At 40.8% G+C, this 12,519-nt stretch overlaps 1 protein-coding gene across 3 annotated transcripts in view; it reads left to right on the forward strand.

Annotated features, from left to right (window-relative positions):
* adgrv1 (adhesion G protein-coupled receptor V1) overlaps positions 1 to 12,519 on the forward strand; it is a 147,265-nt gene that overhangs the window by 11,831 nt on the left and 122,915 nt on the right. For all 3 annotated transcript variants that reach the window (XM_034871234.1, XM_034871235.1, XM_034871236.1), the window contains exons 2-7: positions 2,777 to 2,961; positions 4,237 to 4,386; positions 8,375 to 8,470; positions 11,207 to 11,311; positions 11,427 to 11,540; positions 12,264 to 12,494. In XM_034871234.1, coding sequence (XP_034727125.1) covers positions 2,779 to 2,961; positions 4,237 to 4,386; positions 8,375 to 8,470; positions 11,207 to 11,311; positions 11,427 to 11,540; positions 12,264 to 12,494 — 879 coding nt within the window. In that variant the 5' untranslated portion in view covers positions 2,777 to 2,778. The remainder of the gene's footprint in view (positions 1 to 2,776; positions 2,962 to 4,236; positions 4,387 to 8,374; positions 8,471 to 11,206; positions 11,312 to 11,426; positions 11,541 to 12,263; positions 12,495 to 12,519) is intronic.

Here is a 12,519-nt window from a genome sequence, read left to right on the forward strand (position 1 = left end):
TCCATCCACACAGCATCTGCTTTGTATTAGGCCCTTTGAAGGAAGTGCGGCGTCTGGGTCAGTGGATGCGAAAGGGACCACCCCTCTGTTTTAGAGAAGGGGGTTAGGAAGTTAGAGAGTTGGATGCTTGCTACCATCCATCTGAAAGATTGTGGTCTAAGTGTTGTTAGGCAAGCATTTGGATGTTTGGAAGTGAGGTTTACTGAAGAAATAGTGTGGGAAGTCAGAACTTTTGTTCTGAAAACTGAAGGCAAACATGACATAGAGAGACTGAAATTAAAGGTCCCACATTGTAAAAGTAAGATTTCCATGTCTTTTTTAAAATTTTTAATTTTAATTCAAAGCATGTTGGGGTGCTTTATAATACTGTGAAAGTATTCAAAAAATGCTCAATCCACAGAGAAATGCACATAGCCTGTATTTAGAAGCACAGCCTTTAAACGAGCCGTCAGGACTTTTTTAGGGTGGTGATGTTACAACTATTCTATATATAGGTAGAAAGTGCTGCTACAGTCATTCCCCGGCTTCAATGATGGTGCAGAGACTCTGCAAGCACAGATGCAGAAGACCTGGAAACATTAACCAATCCACTAACAGGAGAGGGCTTAATGAAACTGACACTAAAAGACGAGGGTCAATACAGGTATATACAGGCAGACAGTATGAGAAAAATGTTTGTTTTTTTACATTACAGCATGTTCCAGTACCGAGAATACAACTATGAGCCTGAAAATAAGCGTGATATGGCACCTTTAAATTAAATTTCCAGTCAATTTGATAAAATTGTCATCATCTTTAGCAAAGTTGAATGCTGTGGTCAGTGAGGTGTTGTCATGACCAAAACATTCTGTTGCTTGACCTTCCGATATGACAGGCAAGTGGATATACACACAGCAGGTGTCCAGATATATAATTGCACACACCGTCGGGTACATTACCCGAGAGTGTAGCTGAGAGCAGTGTAGACTTATCCACATGTAACGCAGTTTCTGTGAGATGGTGCAAGAGAGAGGCTTTATAGCTTGTCACGTAAGCTCTCAGTCAGTGGTCCAGGAAGTTCCCAACACCAGGAGAGAGAGAACTGGGCGAATAACAGGATTTATTTTCTTTGTCCTGCGACACACTCTCCTCTCTTCTCCCTTAGCCTCACCCTCTGTTCCCCACTGTCCAGCCCTGCTCCCCACCAGCTCTAAATCCTTTTTTGATGGATTTCCCAGCAATCTTTCCACTTCTGGCATGCACACACACACACACACACACACACGTGCCCCGTGACACCACCTCCATACAAACTTTCACACATGCATATGCTCTCCCTTTGTCACACACACCGGTTATCATCTGCATCAATTGGTTTTGACTGTATCTGTCAACCAACAACTTCTAAAGCTGATGTGTGTCTTGTTCTCTGCTCTACGTTGACAAACTGATTGATGGATGGTTGCTATTTAAACACTCGCCACTACTAAGTATAACTCAGATTGATATACCAGTAATGGGACATATAAAATGTCCAACTTTCCTAAACGATTTCTGCTTTAAAAAAAAAGGGAACCAAACAGCATGACTTCATCCACCGTAGATGCTGATGTTCTTTTTCAACCTTGTAATTAAGAGCACATTTATTTAAACCTTACGTGTTCACATCGTTTGCAAGGCTGTGTGGTGCCAATTATGAATGGGATGGGTAAGAGGCAGCAGGGAGGTTGAAGACAGGACAGAGTGGCTGCAATTTAGCCATAAACTGGCTCCGCCCCACTTGTCATGCTGCGTTGTTTTGTTGTGTTAACCATGACAACTGTCTCAGTGGCTCCATCCAGCTTTAGGATTTTTCTGGGTGAGAGCAGAGATGAAGCAGAGGACATAAGGAGAGGAAACGAGGACAGAGGCAAAGTGGAGGGAAGATGGGTGTAGAAGAGAAGTGAGGATCATTGGAGGAAGCAGGATGGCAGAAAAGATGATTAGAGAGAAAAGAGCGTGTGTTGGCAGCGCAGAATTACACAGGAGGCTGTTTGAAGCGTCACTCTGAACGACTGAAATTGATGTCGTCAAGAACAATAAACTCTGCAACAACTGCTTCAACTGTTATGACAAGAAGAAGACAACAGCCATTGAAATGATGGAGTAATGTAACTAATCATTTAGAGCAGAATGGCCAGCAAGCCTGCCCGCCAGCATGGCTGCACATTTTCAAAAGCCAGGCCATCTGAACATCTGGCCACTCCATACTGCCTGTAGATCATATTCATTTTCATCTGCTGACTGGACATTTCTTACATTTCTTGAGGGTGATGTGTAGGTGTTCATATACATTTTAGACTTAGTATTTGTGCAATATTATGGATTATTAGAACAGATCTCCAAAACATCAAATCTGAAGTGTATTTATGTAGGCAGTCGAGGAACTAAAAATCTAGTGATGATGCTTTTCCAAACCCCTCAAAATATACCCGGATTGGCCCCTGCTGTTTCAATATATGAATTTCGATTATCTGTCAAGTCCCCTCTTGACTTATTTTTAACCCCCTTTTACTGCCTTGTAATCTATTGTTTTATTGTATTTCATTCCTTCTCTTCTAACTTCCTATTTATTTACTTGACTTTCATTAACAATTACATTTTGTGTTGTGGCTTGTTATGCACCTTTAATTTTTTGTACTTTTGAAACCATCTGCCTCGACTGGAAAGAACATCGGGTCAGCTGCTGTTGTTTTAAATGTGCTATTTAAATAAAGATGACTTGACGATCGTGCATATGCTTTCCCTTTCTTTGTAGGAATGCTCCCTGTCCTGCTAGCTGGGTTGATTCTGGCTCTGTCCATCCCTGGCACTGCGTCTGAGTCAGCCACACTGCGGTTCCTGGGGCAGACTAACTTTTTTGTCAACGAGAGCAGAACGGCTGTGATCCGCCTGGTCGTGGAGAGAGTGGGAGACCCGGTCAATGTGACGGCTTTGGTTCTGGTAGGTCATGGGACAAACTCATTGTTGATGACTCATTGTGTATCCACACTCATCAACCTGTCAAGTCATCTCTTCTGTCTGTATCTGATCACTTCGTTGTGTTGCTGAGCTGCCACCTTTAGGTTCAGTAAAGGAGAGTGACATTTCTTTTTTAATCTATGGCACGCGGTGGCCAGTAAACAGACCTCTCGTGACTGCAGAAACTGTTTTTGAAAATCACAGACTGGGTTTTGGCTTTACGTCCTCCACATGGGGGCAAGTGTCATCTGCTCACAGTTGGTTGTCTGGGAAGGCTAGCTGGCCGTGCAGTGGATTGTGGTCAGGGGGTTTCCTATGCTTCTTGATATCTTTACCGTGTTTCTTCTTACATACCTGAGCTGCTGTATTAGTTAATGAATTACAGTGTTTTCCCTAGGTTTGTGGAAGTCTTAGGTGCACGTATTGGGCAGGGGGTTTAGGGGTCCACTCTTGAGTGTTCAATTTTACATAATTTTGGACCATTATGACCATATCTGTTTCTAAAACGGTGGAAAAGCTAAAGCAGATTTAAAAAAAAAAGAAAATAACACTCAAAAAGCTTAAAGACAAAACTTGCTAAAAAACGTCCACTGGGGACCAACTACAATTGTTAGATCTGCTAACTCTGGATAGTTTTAATGCTCACCACTTAGGTGGTGCTCAAAACAACTTGGGTGCTGTGCCTATTAAGTTATATCATAGTAGGGAAGACCCTGAAATACTGTGTAATATCAGGCTTCCTTCAGTAAACTACTGGGGATAGAGAAAAGCGCACTTGAGGATCAAACAGATAAAGGCACCAGTAGAAAAGAAGAAAATAGACAGGAACACAATGTCTTCTCTCTGCTGTGGTAAAGAGCTGAAACCGGCAAAAACATCTAGCCCGGAGCATCCTACATTATACGCTCAGTTGTCTAAGGCAGTCTTTCTCAAATGGGGGTACATTGTAGTACTGTTGGGGGTAGCGCTGTATATATCTCCTTTTTTTTTAAATCAAAAATGTTTTGTGCTGGTCAGGGTTTACCTGGCTTGACAAAAGAACAGTTCAAAGGGGTTACGATAATCAAAAGGTTTGAGAAGTTTGCTCAATTGTGCCACGCTGTCTCCATCTCTCTTGTGCCTTATCTGTTTCTCTCCATTTTACACTTTTTAAAGGAATGTATCAAAAAGTGTTTCAAACAGAAAACGGACAAAGAAGCCAGAATCTTAAAGGTAATTGACGAGTGACACAAATGAATGTTTGCTTGTTTTACCCAGCTAGAGGGAGTGGACACAGGGGACTTTGAAGCCGTTACTGCTGCAGCCTTCCTGCTGTCCACTGAGTCCAGTAAGACCGTCTTCATTGCTGTGAAAGATGACGACTTGCCTGAAGCCGATGAAATATTTACCTTCAACCTTGCACTACAGGTAAATGCCAACTGTTTGTCTGCGTGTGTGTGCTCGCCCACTTCTCTTTTTCAATGTCTGCTTCTGGATTGATGATGACTTCCCACTCTTCTTTTACCCTCTCTCCCTTCTCTCTTTTCTCTGGAGCTCGAAGCTTCCTTTCCACAAAGTCCGACTGTTCTAATTCTGCCCCTGACCATCTTAAACCCTAACCCCATCTACTAAGCAATAGATGGTGGGGGCGACAGCCACAGACAGCCGTTGAGCTACAGAGTCTTTGATGTGTGTGTGCTATTTAGGACTTTTACAGGACTCGCCTGGGTGGGGCCTCTGAGGTTCCCCCACTACAAGACACCTTTGTGAAAAAAAAGTAACTTTGACAGCCACAGCCCCACCACACAGCCCCGCCAGTGACAAGTGATTCTCTCATTCACTGGCCCCATTCACTTTGATGAGCATGTCCGTTCCGAGGATTTCATTTCTGTTTATGTTGTGTGTTCACCATTGCAATTGACACTAACATTGATGAAGGCTCAGTCTGTTACAATGAGTTAATGGATTTACAACCAAGTACATTCAAATCTTGTCATGCATTTTGAGACTTTTTTTTGCCAAAGCTACCCAAAGGCACACAGGTCCAATTAGCTACGTTCTTGTAGTGCAGTTGCTGTAAGATAAAAAAGAAAAAGACAGAAGGCTTACTTGTTTTTTCTTTTGGAGAATATTGTTGGGCTTTTACTATTGCACATAGTAGGGCTGTTAAAATAATCAAATGTGTAATTGTGATTATGATTTATCCTTCTAACGATCCCAAAAACAGAGTAAATTGTTGCATATTACATTTTGTATATAAACTCTTATTTTGTCTTGTGTTCTGAATAGAAAAATAAAATTTTCAAATGTTTCAGTGATTTTAAGTTCAATAATTGCAACATCTTTCTAAGAGACAATGACCAATCCATTACTATAGCGTACTACTTTATATTCCACAATACTTTACCATACGTTTTTTTTCCATAATTGAGCAGTCCTAGACTTGTATCTAACAACTAAGGATGTTTTAAAGTTTGAAAATGATTTTTAAAGGGTATACGTTGTAAATCCTTGTCAAAGGGAATCACATCAGAGCCCAGGATGCCTTACACCTAGAGACTATCTCCATGGTTTTATGTAGCCTTTAGCTGTCAGGTTTGATTGATGAGCTTGGGGGGCCTGGTCCTGCTGTCTGCCTGTCTTACCCCTCACTAAAAGACCTAAGAGAAAGGTCCTCGTGACTCACTGATTGTTGGCTTTGCACATTTACAGAACGGCAGCAGCTGTCAGAAAGAGCAACTTTCCTCATTCAACATTTTCAATTTGATGCTACATTTTTGTGACATCTGGTTAAAATCCAGTAGCGCAAGCCCGAATTTAGCCCGCTACAAGAGTGAAAGATATGAGGCCCACTTAGCCTGTCTGTTTACACTACAGCCTAGACAAAGCTTTGGCCAAATGCTACCCTATCAGCTTACTGAAGGACTGTCTGGAGGATGAATGTGCACTAAAAGGTGTTTCATAGATCAAGCACAAGCAAGAAACAAAGTGTTGACCAGGGTACATTTATCACTTTTGACCGTGTAAACCTTGGAGTGGGACAAAATATTGAAACGCCAAGATATCGTCCTTCTCAGTGCGATACCAGAATCAATATGCTGGCACCAAATACTGATTTTCTCATTAATTCAAATAAAGCTCATTCAATAGATTCCCCTGCTCTCAGCGTCAGTATTTTATGGCTCCAACGAGGTGGCGCTTAACACATGAATGAGGAGAACTTGAACATAAGTTAACTAGCCCGGAGAGGAAAAGGTTTTTTCAATGGGATGGCAGTCAGCAGTTTGAGGGAAATAACAGATGCCCCAGCAACGTTTAAGTCCAAAGTCTGGACCCACAGTAGCTCTATAGTGTGAAAAACGTAAGCTGCAGAATTATGCTGTTTTCTAACAGATTGGACTTGCGGTGAATAAAGAGAGAAAAACCCGCAATTAACCTGTTCACAGGCATTTTGTATTCATAGTTAGATCATTATAAGATTGCCCAACTATATTTTAATTATAGCAGAATTGCTGTATCGTGATATTATCGACATGGTCAGCCATTTATCACGTATCGTATCGTGAGGCACCTTTTGATTCCCACCCCTAGTTTAACATATAAAATCAGTTTTGAAAGAAAATATTAACACAAACTTGTTAGAAGTGAGTATGACCGAACAAGACTTGTTATGAAGAAAACAGTGTAGAATTGTTGGGGACCAGAGCAGGTGCAGCTTAACAGCAGGAAAAGAAGGTAGAACACAGTAGGTCTTGAAATATTATATTAGGTGTGTATGTGTGTGTGTTTGTCTGTGTGTGTGTGTGTGTTGTTGGAGCTAAATCCTGCTGTATTCTCAGGGTTCATTCAATTAGTAGTCAAAATTGTGTGTGTGTGTGTGTGTGTGTGTGTGTGTGAGTTTGTAATGGAGAGTAATTTACTTTTAATTTACGTTTGAGCGTGTGTATGTAGTTGGAAACAGTTGAGTCTGTGCGCATGTGTGTGAGCATTTTGGCTTTGCCAAAGCGTGTGGATTCTGTGTCTGTGAGTTGACCGCTACAAGAGCTCAGCAGCGGAAAGAAAGCTCCGTTACAGCTGGGAAAAGCCCTGTTTGAAAAGAGGGATGAATGCAAGAGGCCTAAGCACTTTCTTGTTTTTCATTTCAACTTTGTCCACTCTCACCTTAACATGCGCCCTGTGCAACCTTCAACTTTGGTTGGCTGCAAAAAATGCTTTTGAAGTGAGTTTTGGTCAAAAAATGTGTGTCTTTATCATGCTATGTCGAGGCTCTCATAGTTGATAATTTACACCTGCAAATAAACCTTACACCTAATTTAAACACCTGCACATATACTTATTAGCCTATGTGCAGATTAGAGCTTGGTGTCAACTATTAAATTAATCATGAACTATTCTGATGATGAATTAATTTGTTTGAGTCATTTATGAAGAAAAAAACTTTGATTCCAGCTTGTTAAATTTGAATATTTTCTAGTTTCTTCTCTCACCTCGGACAGTAAACTATATCTCTTTGAGCTGTGCATAAAAACAAGACATTACAAGACAGTTTGGGCTTAGGAAAACACTGATTGACATTTTTCACCATTTTCTGACATTTTCTAAACCACCCAAATGTCACACTTTATACTCTTTAAGAACAGCCACTCTTTGTTTACAGATAACACATACTGCTGTAGACTCAATTTCGGTAAGAAAAAACTCTCTTGTCAGTGTGCCAATGCCTCATAAAATCCATCTTAGCTAGTAGCTTCTCCTCAGCCCTCTTCTTCACTCTTGTCATCATAAAGATCTGCGCTGACAGAAGCTAAGTAGCACCCCCCTATCACACCATCTAACACAGTTGTCGGTGCGCTGCAAGTTTTGGATGCTTGGGTGGAAGTCTGTGCACTTCAGCTCAGACATGGTGGTTATCAGCACAGTTGGACCATGACATGCTTGCGAAAACATTGGTTAGCTCACTAATGGAAACCTCTAAAAGTTATGCCAAACAACAAGACTGTGGTCTTTTTCTTTAATGGTGTTCCAAAAAAGGAAAACCCTTCTTACACAGATTATAAATTATGGTGATTTTTTTTTTGGGGGGGGGGGGGATTGCTGTATGATATTTAAGCCTGGGGAGATTGGAAGGTTATCAGGTCTTAGTGCCGAATCACAGAGCACAGCACAAGTCCTGAAGGGGCGTCCCGCTTGGAGCTAACCTGACAAATCTACCAGGCCGAGACCAGCACTTCCTGTCTTTGTGCCTTCTCACCAGGGCCTCTCAGTGGGAGCACAGAAATGAAGTGAAGACAATGGATAAGGCGGGCGTTCTGGTCTTTTGACATGAGTGCAAGTGTCAGGGGGAGGTTAAGATGTGTTTAGGTACATACTGTCTGGCCTGGTTTTACCTAACTGTTTTGTTCTCCCTGCTTTCCAGAGCTCCTCTAACGGCGTGACGCTGGGAACACCAAACAAGGCAACCATCACCATTCTGTCCAATGACAATGCCTTTGGAATAGTAGCCTTCAACTCGGTAAGAAACCCCCTGTCATGCACATGCATCTCGAATTTATTGGTTCATTCACTTTGGTCTCATCCGATACAGTCTATTGCTTTTAACTTCTAACTATGAGTAGTCCCGCATCAATTCATCATAATTTGCCACATGATATTATAATGCAAACGTGTTAACAACAGCAGCAGCTTCAAGAAATCTGTAACATTGTTTTATCCATGCAACTCATTTTGAGTAGAGATGGTCCGATACCATTGTTTTCTCCCCGATACCGATTCTGATACTTGAACTTGTGTATCGGTGGATACCGAGTACTGATCCAATACCAATGTGTCATACATCGTATTATGTTTTAACAGCTGTATACTACTATCCATGTATGGATGGGATGGGATTTCTATCTTTGTTGTTGGTCTGCTTAGGTTAAACTTTGTGAAACAAACAACGAATGCCACAGAACATTTTTTTTTTCATCCAGTTTGACAATCAGTTATAATGGAAAAAGAACACAAAATGAACTACTTTAATGTAGATTGTCTTTAGTGCTTAAATACGTGACATTGGATTGGTGCATAAAGTACTCCAGTACTTCCCAATACCAATACCAGCGTTGTGGGAAGTGTCGGAGGCGATAGCGATACTGGGATCTGTATCATAACATCTCTAATTTTGAGTAAGGGAGTCCGCCAGAATTAAATCTTTAGGATTTTTCCTTTAATCTAAACCAATTTTTTCTCAGGACAAGAAAATCTTCCTGGACTCTCTGCATGCTCCTTTAGGGCAGAGGTGCACAAATGCTTCCTCTTCAAGGGCCAAAAAATGAAGGGTCGTGCGCCAAGACTAAATGTTCAAGTCGTGGACCTTTAAATTGAAATGTTTTGCATATTTGCGCATCCTAGATTTGAAGTTGAACACATATTAAGGAACAATGAAATACCTATTCATGTGTGGCTAGGTAGGCTCATTGGGTAGAGCAGGTGCACACATACATAGAGGTTTATGCCTCAACGCAGAAGTCCAGGGTTTAAGTCCAACCTGTGTTGATTTCCTGCATGTCTTCACCCCCCCTCTCTTACCTAGCTGTCCTGTCCATTAAAGGCGAAAAATGCCTCAAAAGAATCTTTTAATAAATCCTTATTTTCCTTTTCTCCTGTGTCTCATATCTCAAATATCTCAATATCATTCTTGATGCTGATCTATTTTAAACAGTATTGCATTTTATAATGTGGAGAGATAGGACAAATTTGAAGTGAACTCAAACCAAAACAGTCTTTAATATACAGTCAGAAATAAATAAATCTTTTTTTGCAGCTGCGAGAGATTTCAAATCTAAGTTATAATAACAAAAGAGTCCAGTCAGTGTTATAATAATGACATATATTATACTCTTTAAGAACAGCCACTCTTTGTTTACAGAGAACACATACTGCTGTAGACTCAATTTCAGTTTAAAAAAAATACTATTTTTAAACTTTCTCTTGTCAGTGTGCCAATGCATCATAAGATCCATCTTAGCTAGTAGCTTCTCCTCAGCCCTCTTCTTCACTCTTGTCATCATAAAGATCTGTGCTGCCAGAAGCTAAGTAGCAACCCCCCCCATCACACCATCTAACCAATGTTAAACTTTGGCCAGATAGTTATCTGCGGCCACACAAATCAATTGATTGAGAAAATAATCAGCAGATTAATCAGCAATGAAAATGGTTAGTATTAGTTGCAACTGCAGCCAGTCTTTGAGTAAACCAGGGATGTGCCAGATCTTCTTTTAAAGGCTATACAACATGCTAAATCAATTTTTACTAAAACCTGCCCCAACTACACCTGTTGATAATGAATTCCTCAAATTTACGATATGGTAATGCTGCTCAAGTAATTTTCCCAGTTTGTGCCCCATGCACTTGCATAAGCATTCTCTTGCATTTGTGACCAATAACTATGTTAGTAGGTAGCAGTAGAAAGTAAAGGATTGGGGGCTGGAGTTATTTGGACCCACTACTGCAGATTGCCAGTGTTGTGGTGGTGGGGTAGGTGACCATCTAGTGGTTGTGGGTTCCCAGGGGTAAATAAAACCACACTCCCTGGACTTAATTATCGGTGGATGTTTTTAGCATTGCCATGGTAACTCGTTGCCCTTCCACCCCCGGATGGTCTCAGATGCTGCATAATGATTTGGCTTTCTTAGAATCAATAAAGGCCTCCTGGCCTTGGGAGATGTGTTTATGTTAGATTACTAAATGAATTCCTGTAAAGCATTCAGTTGCTTTCATTTCTCCTGATATGTATTCAGCAGATTTTCTTTGTCTATGGCAAACTGAATTTGGTTTATATAGAAAAACAAAACTGTCTCTTTCAATTCAATTTCAGTACTTTTATTAGCGTCAAGTACTGCTGCCAAAGCAGTACATGCAATAAAAGATGAACATGAAATGCATGTATTAGTCTAAATGCTAGAATGTGTAATGACCGGTATTTATGAAAATGAGAAGAAGCATCAAAACTGAGAACAAAAAAGTAAATGCAACTCTAAATCAAATACGTCATTTTATTAATTAAATCAAACATTCCCTTGGTTCAGCTCACTTGTACAATCTGTTTTACATCCCATTTATACTCTCTGTTTTGGTTTATTAATGCAATCTTGTGTGACTTTTTTTCATAATGTCATTTATTCTAATTGGGAATAAAAAACTGTGTTGAAATTGATTACATTAAACTGACTGGAGTTCTATTTCTATCTCATCCTTTTCATCTCAGACTGAAGAGATTGTAGTCAGTGAACTAAGAGGAAGCAACCATTCTGTGCCTTTTACCCTGATTAGAGAAAAGGGAACATACGGGACTGTGACAGTGAACTTTGAGGTGAGAGGACAATGTAATGTACATAACAACCCACATTCCTGAGACACTGTGCTTTATTGCATTCAAGAAGGACTGCCGATGTGTCTACATCCCTGTGTCCCCTTCTCTTGGTTAGATCTCTGAAGGTCCAAACCCTGCCATTGAAGACCTCAGTCCAGACAGAGGGAGCATCACCATTCCTGTGGGACAGGCTGTAGTGCACTTCAGTATTCTCATCCGGGACGACCAGGTATAGAACAAACTCCTCATTTAAAGATAATCCATATAAGTGTCCACATGTCCCATATGTGGCTTAGCTTGTGATAATCATTTGCTCTGTTCCTGCTATTGTGGCATTTTAAAAGAATATCCGGATTGCCCTGATGGCTTTGCTATTTTTAAATGTCAAATCGTCATGAGTTTAAACAGGGTTCCTGCAGGGACTTAAAAAGTCTACAAAAGTCTAAAATCTAAATTTTAGGCCTTGAAACGTCTTCAATTCGCTATTGTGTTATAGGTCTTAAATAATTTTCAACAGGTAAAAATGTTCCTATGTCCATGAAATGCTACCTCCAATCCTAATGTTCCTGCAGCTCTTTAGAATGTATTTGTTTTTTCTGTGATGTTGAAGTCCTTTCTTTTGCTAGTCCAAGTAGAATTCACTGTATTAAGAATACAAATGAGACCAACATGCAACTTATATTGCAGCCAATCTAGACACCAGTCCTAAAATGCAAATGAGGAAATTAGGGAATTGTTATAGGACTCTGGCATTTGACTTCTTTTTTTTATGTTGTGAGATACAGTAGGTTTTAAATTTCATTCATAATCATCTGAAAAAGTCCTTAAGTCTTGGTGAAACCTGTAGAAACCCAGTTGAAAAAAGCAAGCAGGTTTTTAGAGTTTTGAAACTGCTGCATGCAATGTACAACTGTTGCGTTGTGAATGTGTTCCCTCTTTGCTTGTTGGCCAGATCCCAGAGGATGATGAGGTGTTTTCAATCAGGCTAACGGGCGTGGCAGGTGGAGCCCTGCTCAGGCCCAACGGCAGCAGTGTCCAGCTGAGAATCCGGCGTAATGACAGCCCACTGCGGTTCTCCCACTCCATCATGGCGGTAGCGGAGTCCGCTGGCGTCATTGCCCTCAATATGACCCGCGGTTGGTTGACTGAGGATGGTCCACTCGTCGGCTCTGTTGACACAGAGGTTCCTTTCTTTTAATACAGTTATT

Source organism: Etheostoma cragini, chromosome 5 (genome assembly GCF_013103735.1).
Source record: "Etheostoma cragini isolate CJK2018 chromosome 5, CSU_Ecrag_1.0, whole genome shotgun sequence".
In the NCBI taxonomy this organism is placed as follows: domain Eukaryota; kingdom Metazoa; phylum Chordata; class Actinopteri; order Perciformes; family Percidae; genus Etheostoma; species Etheostoma cragini.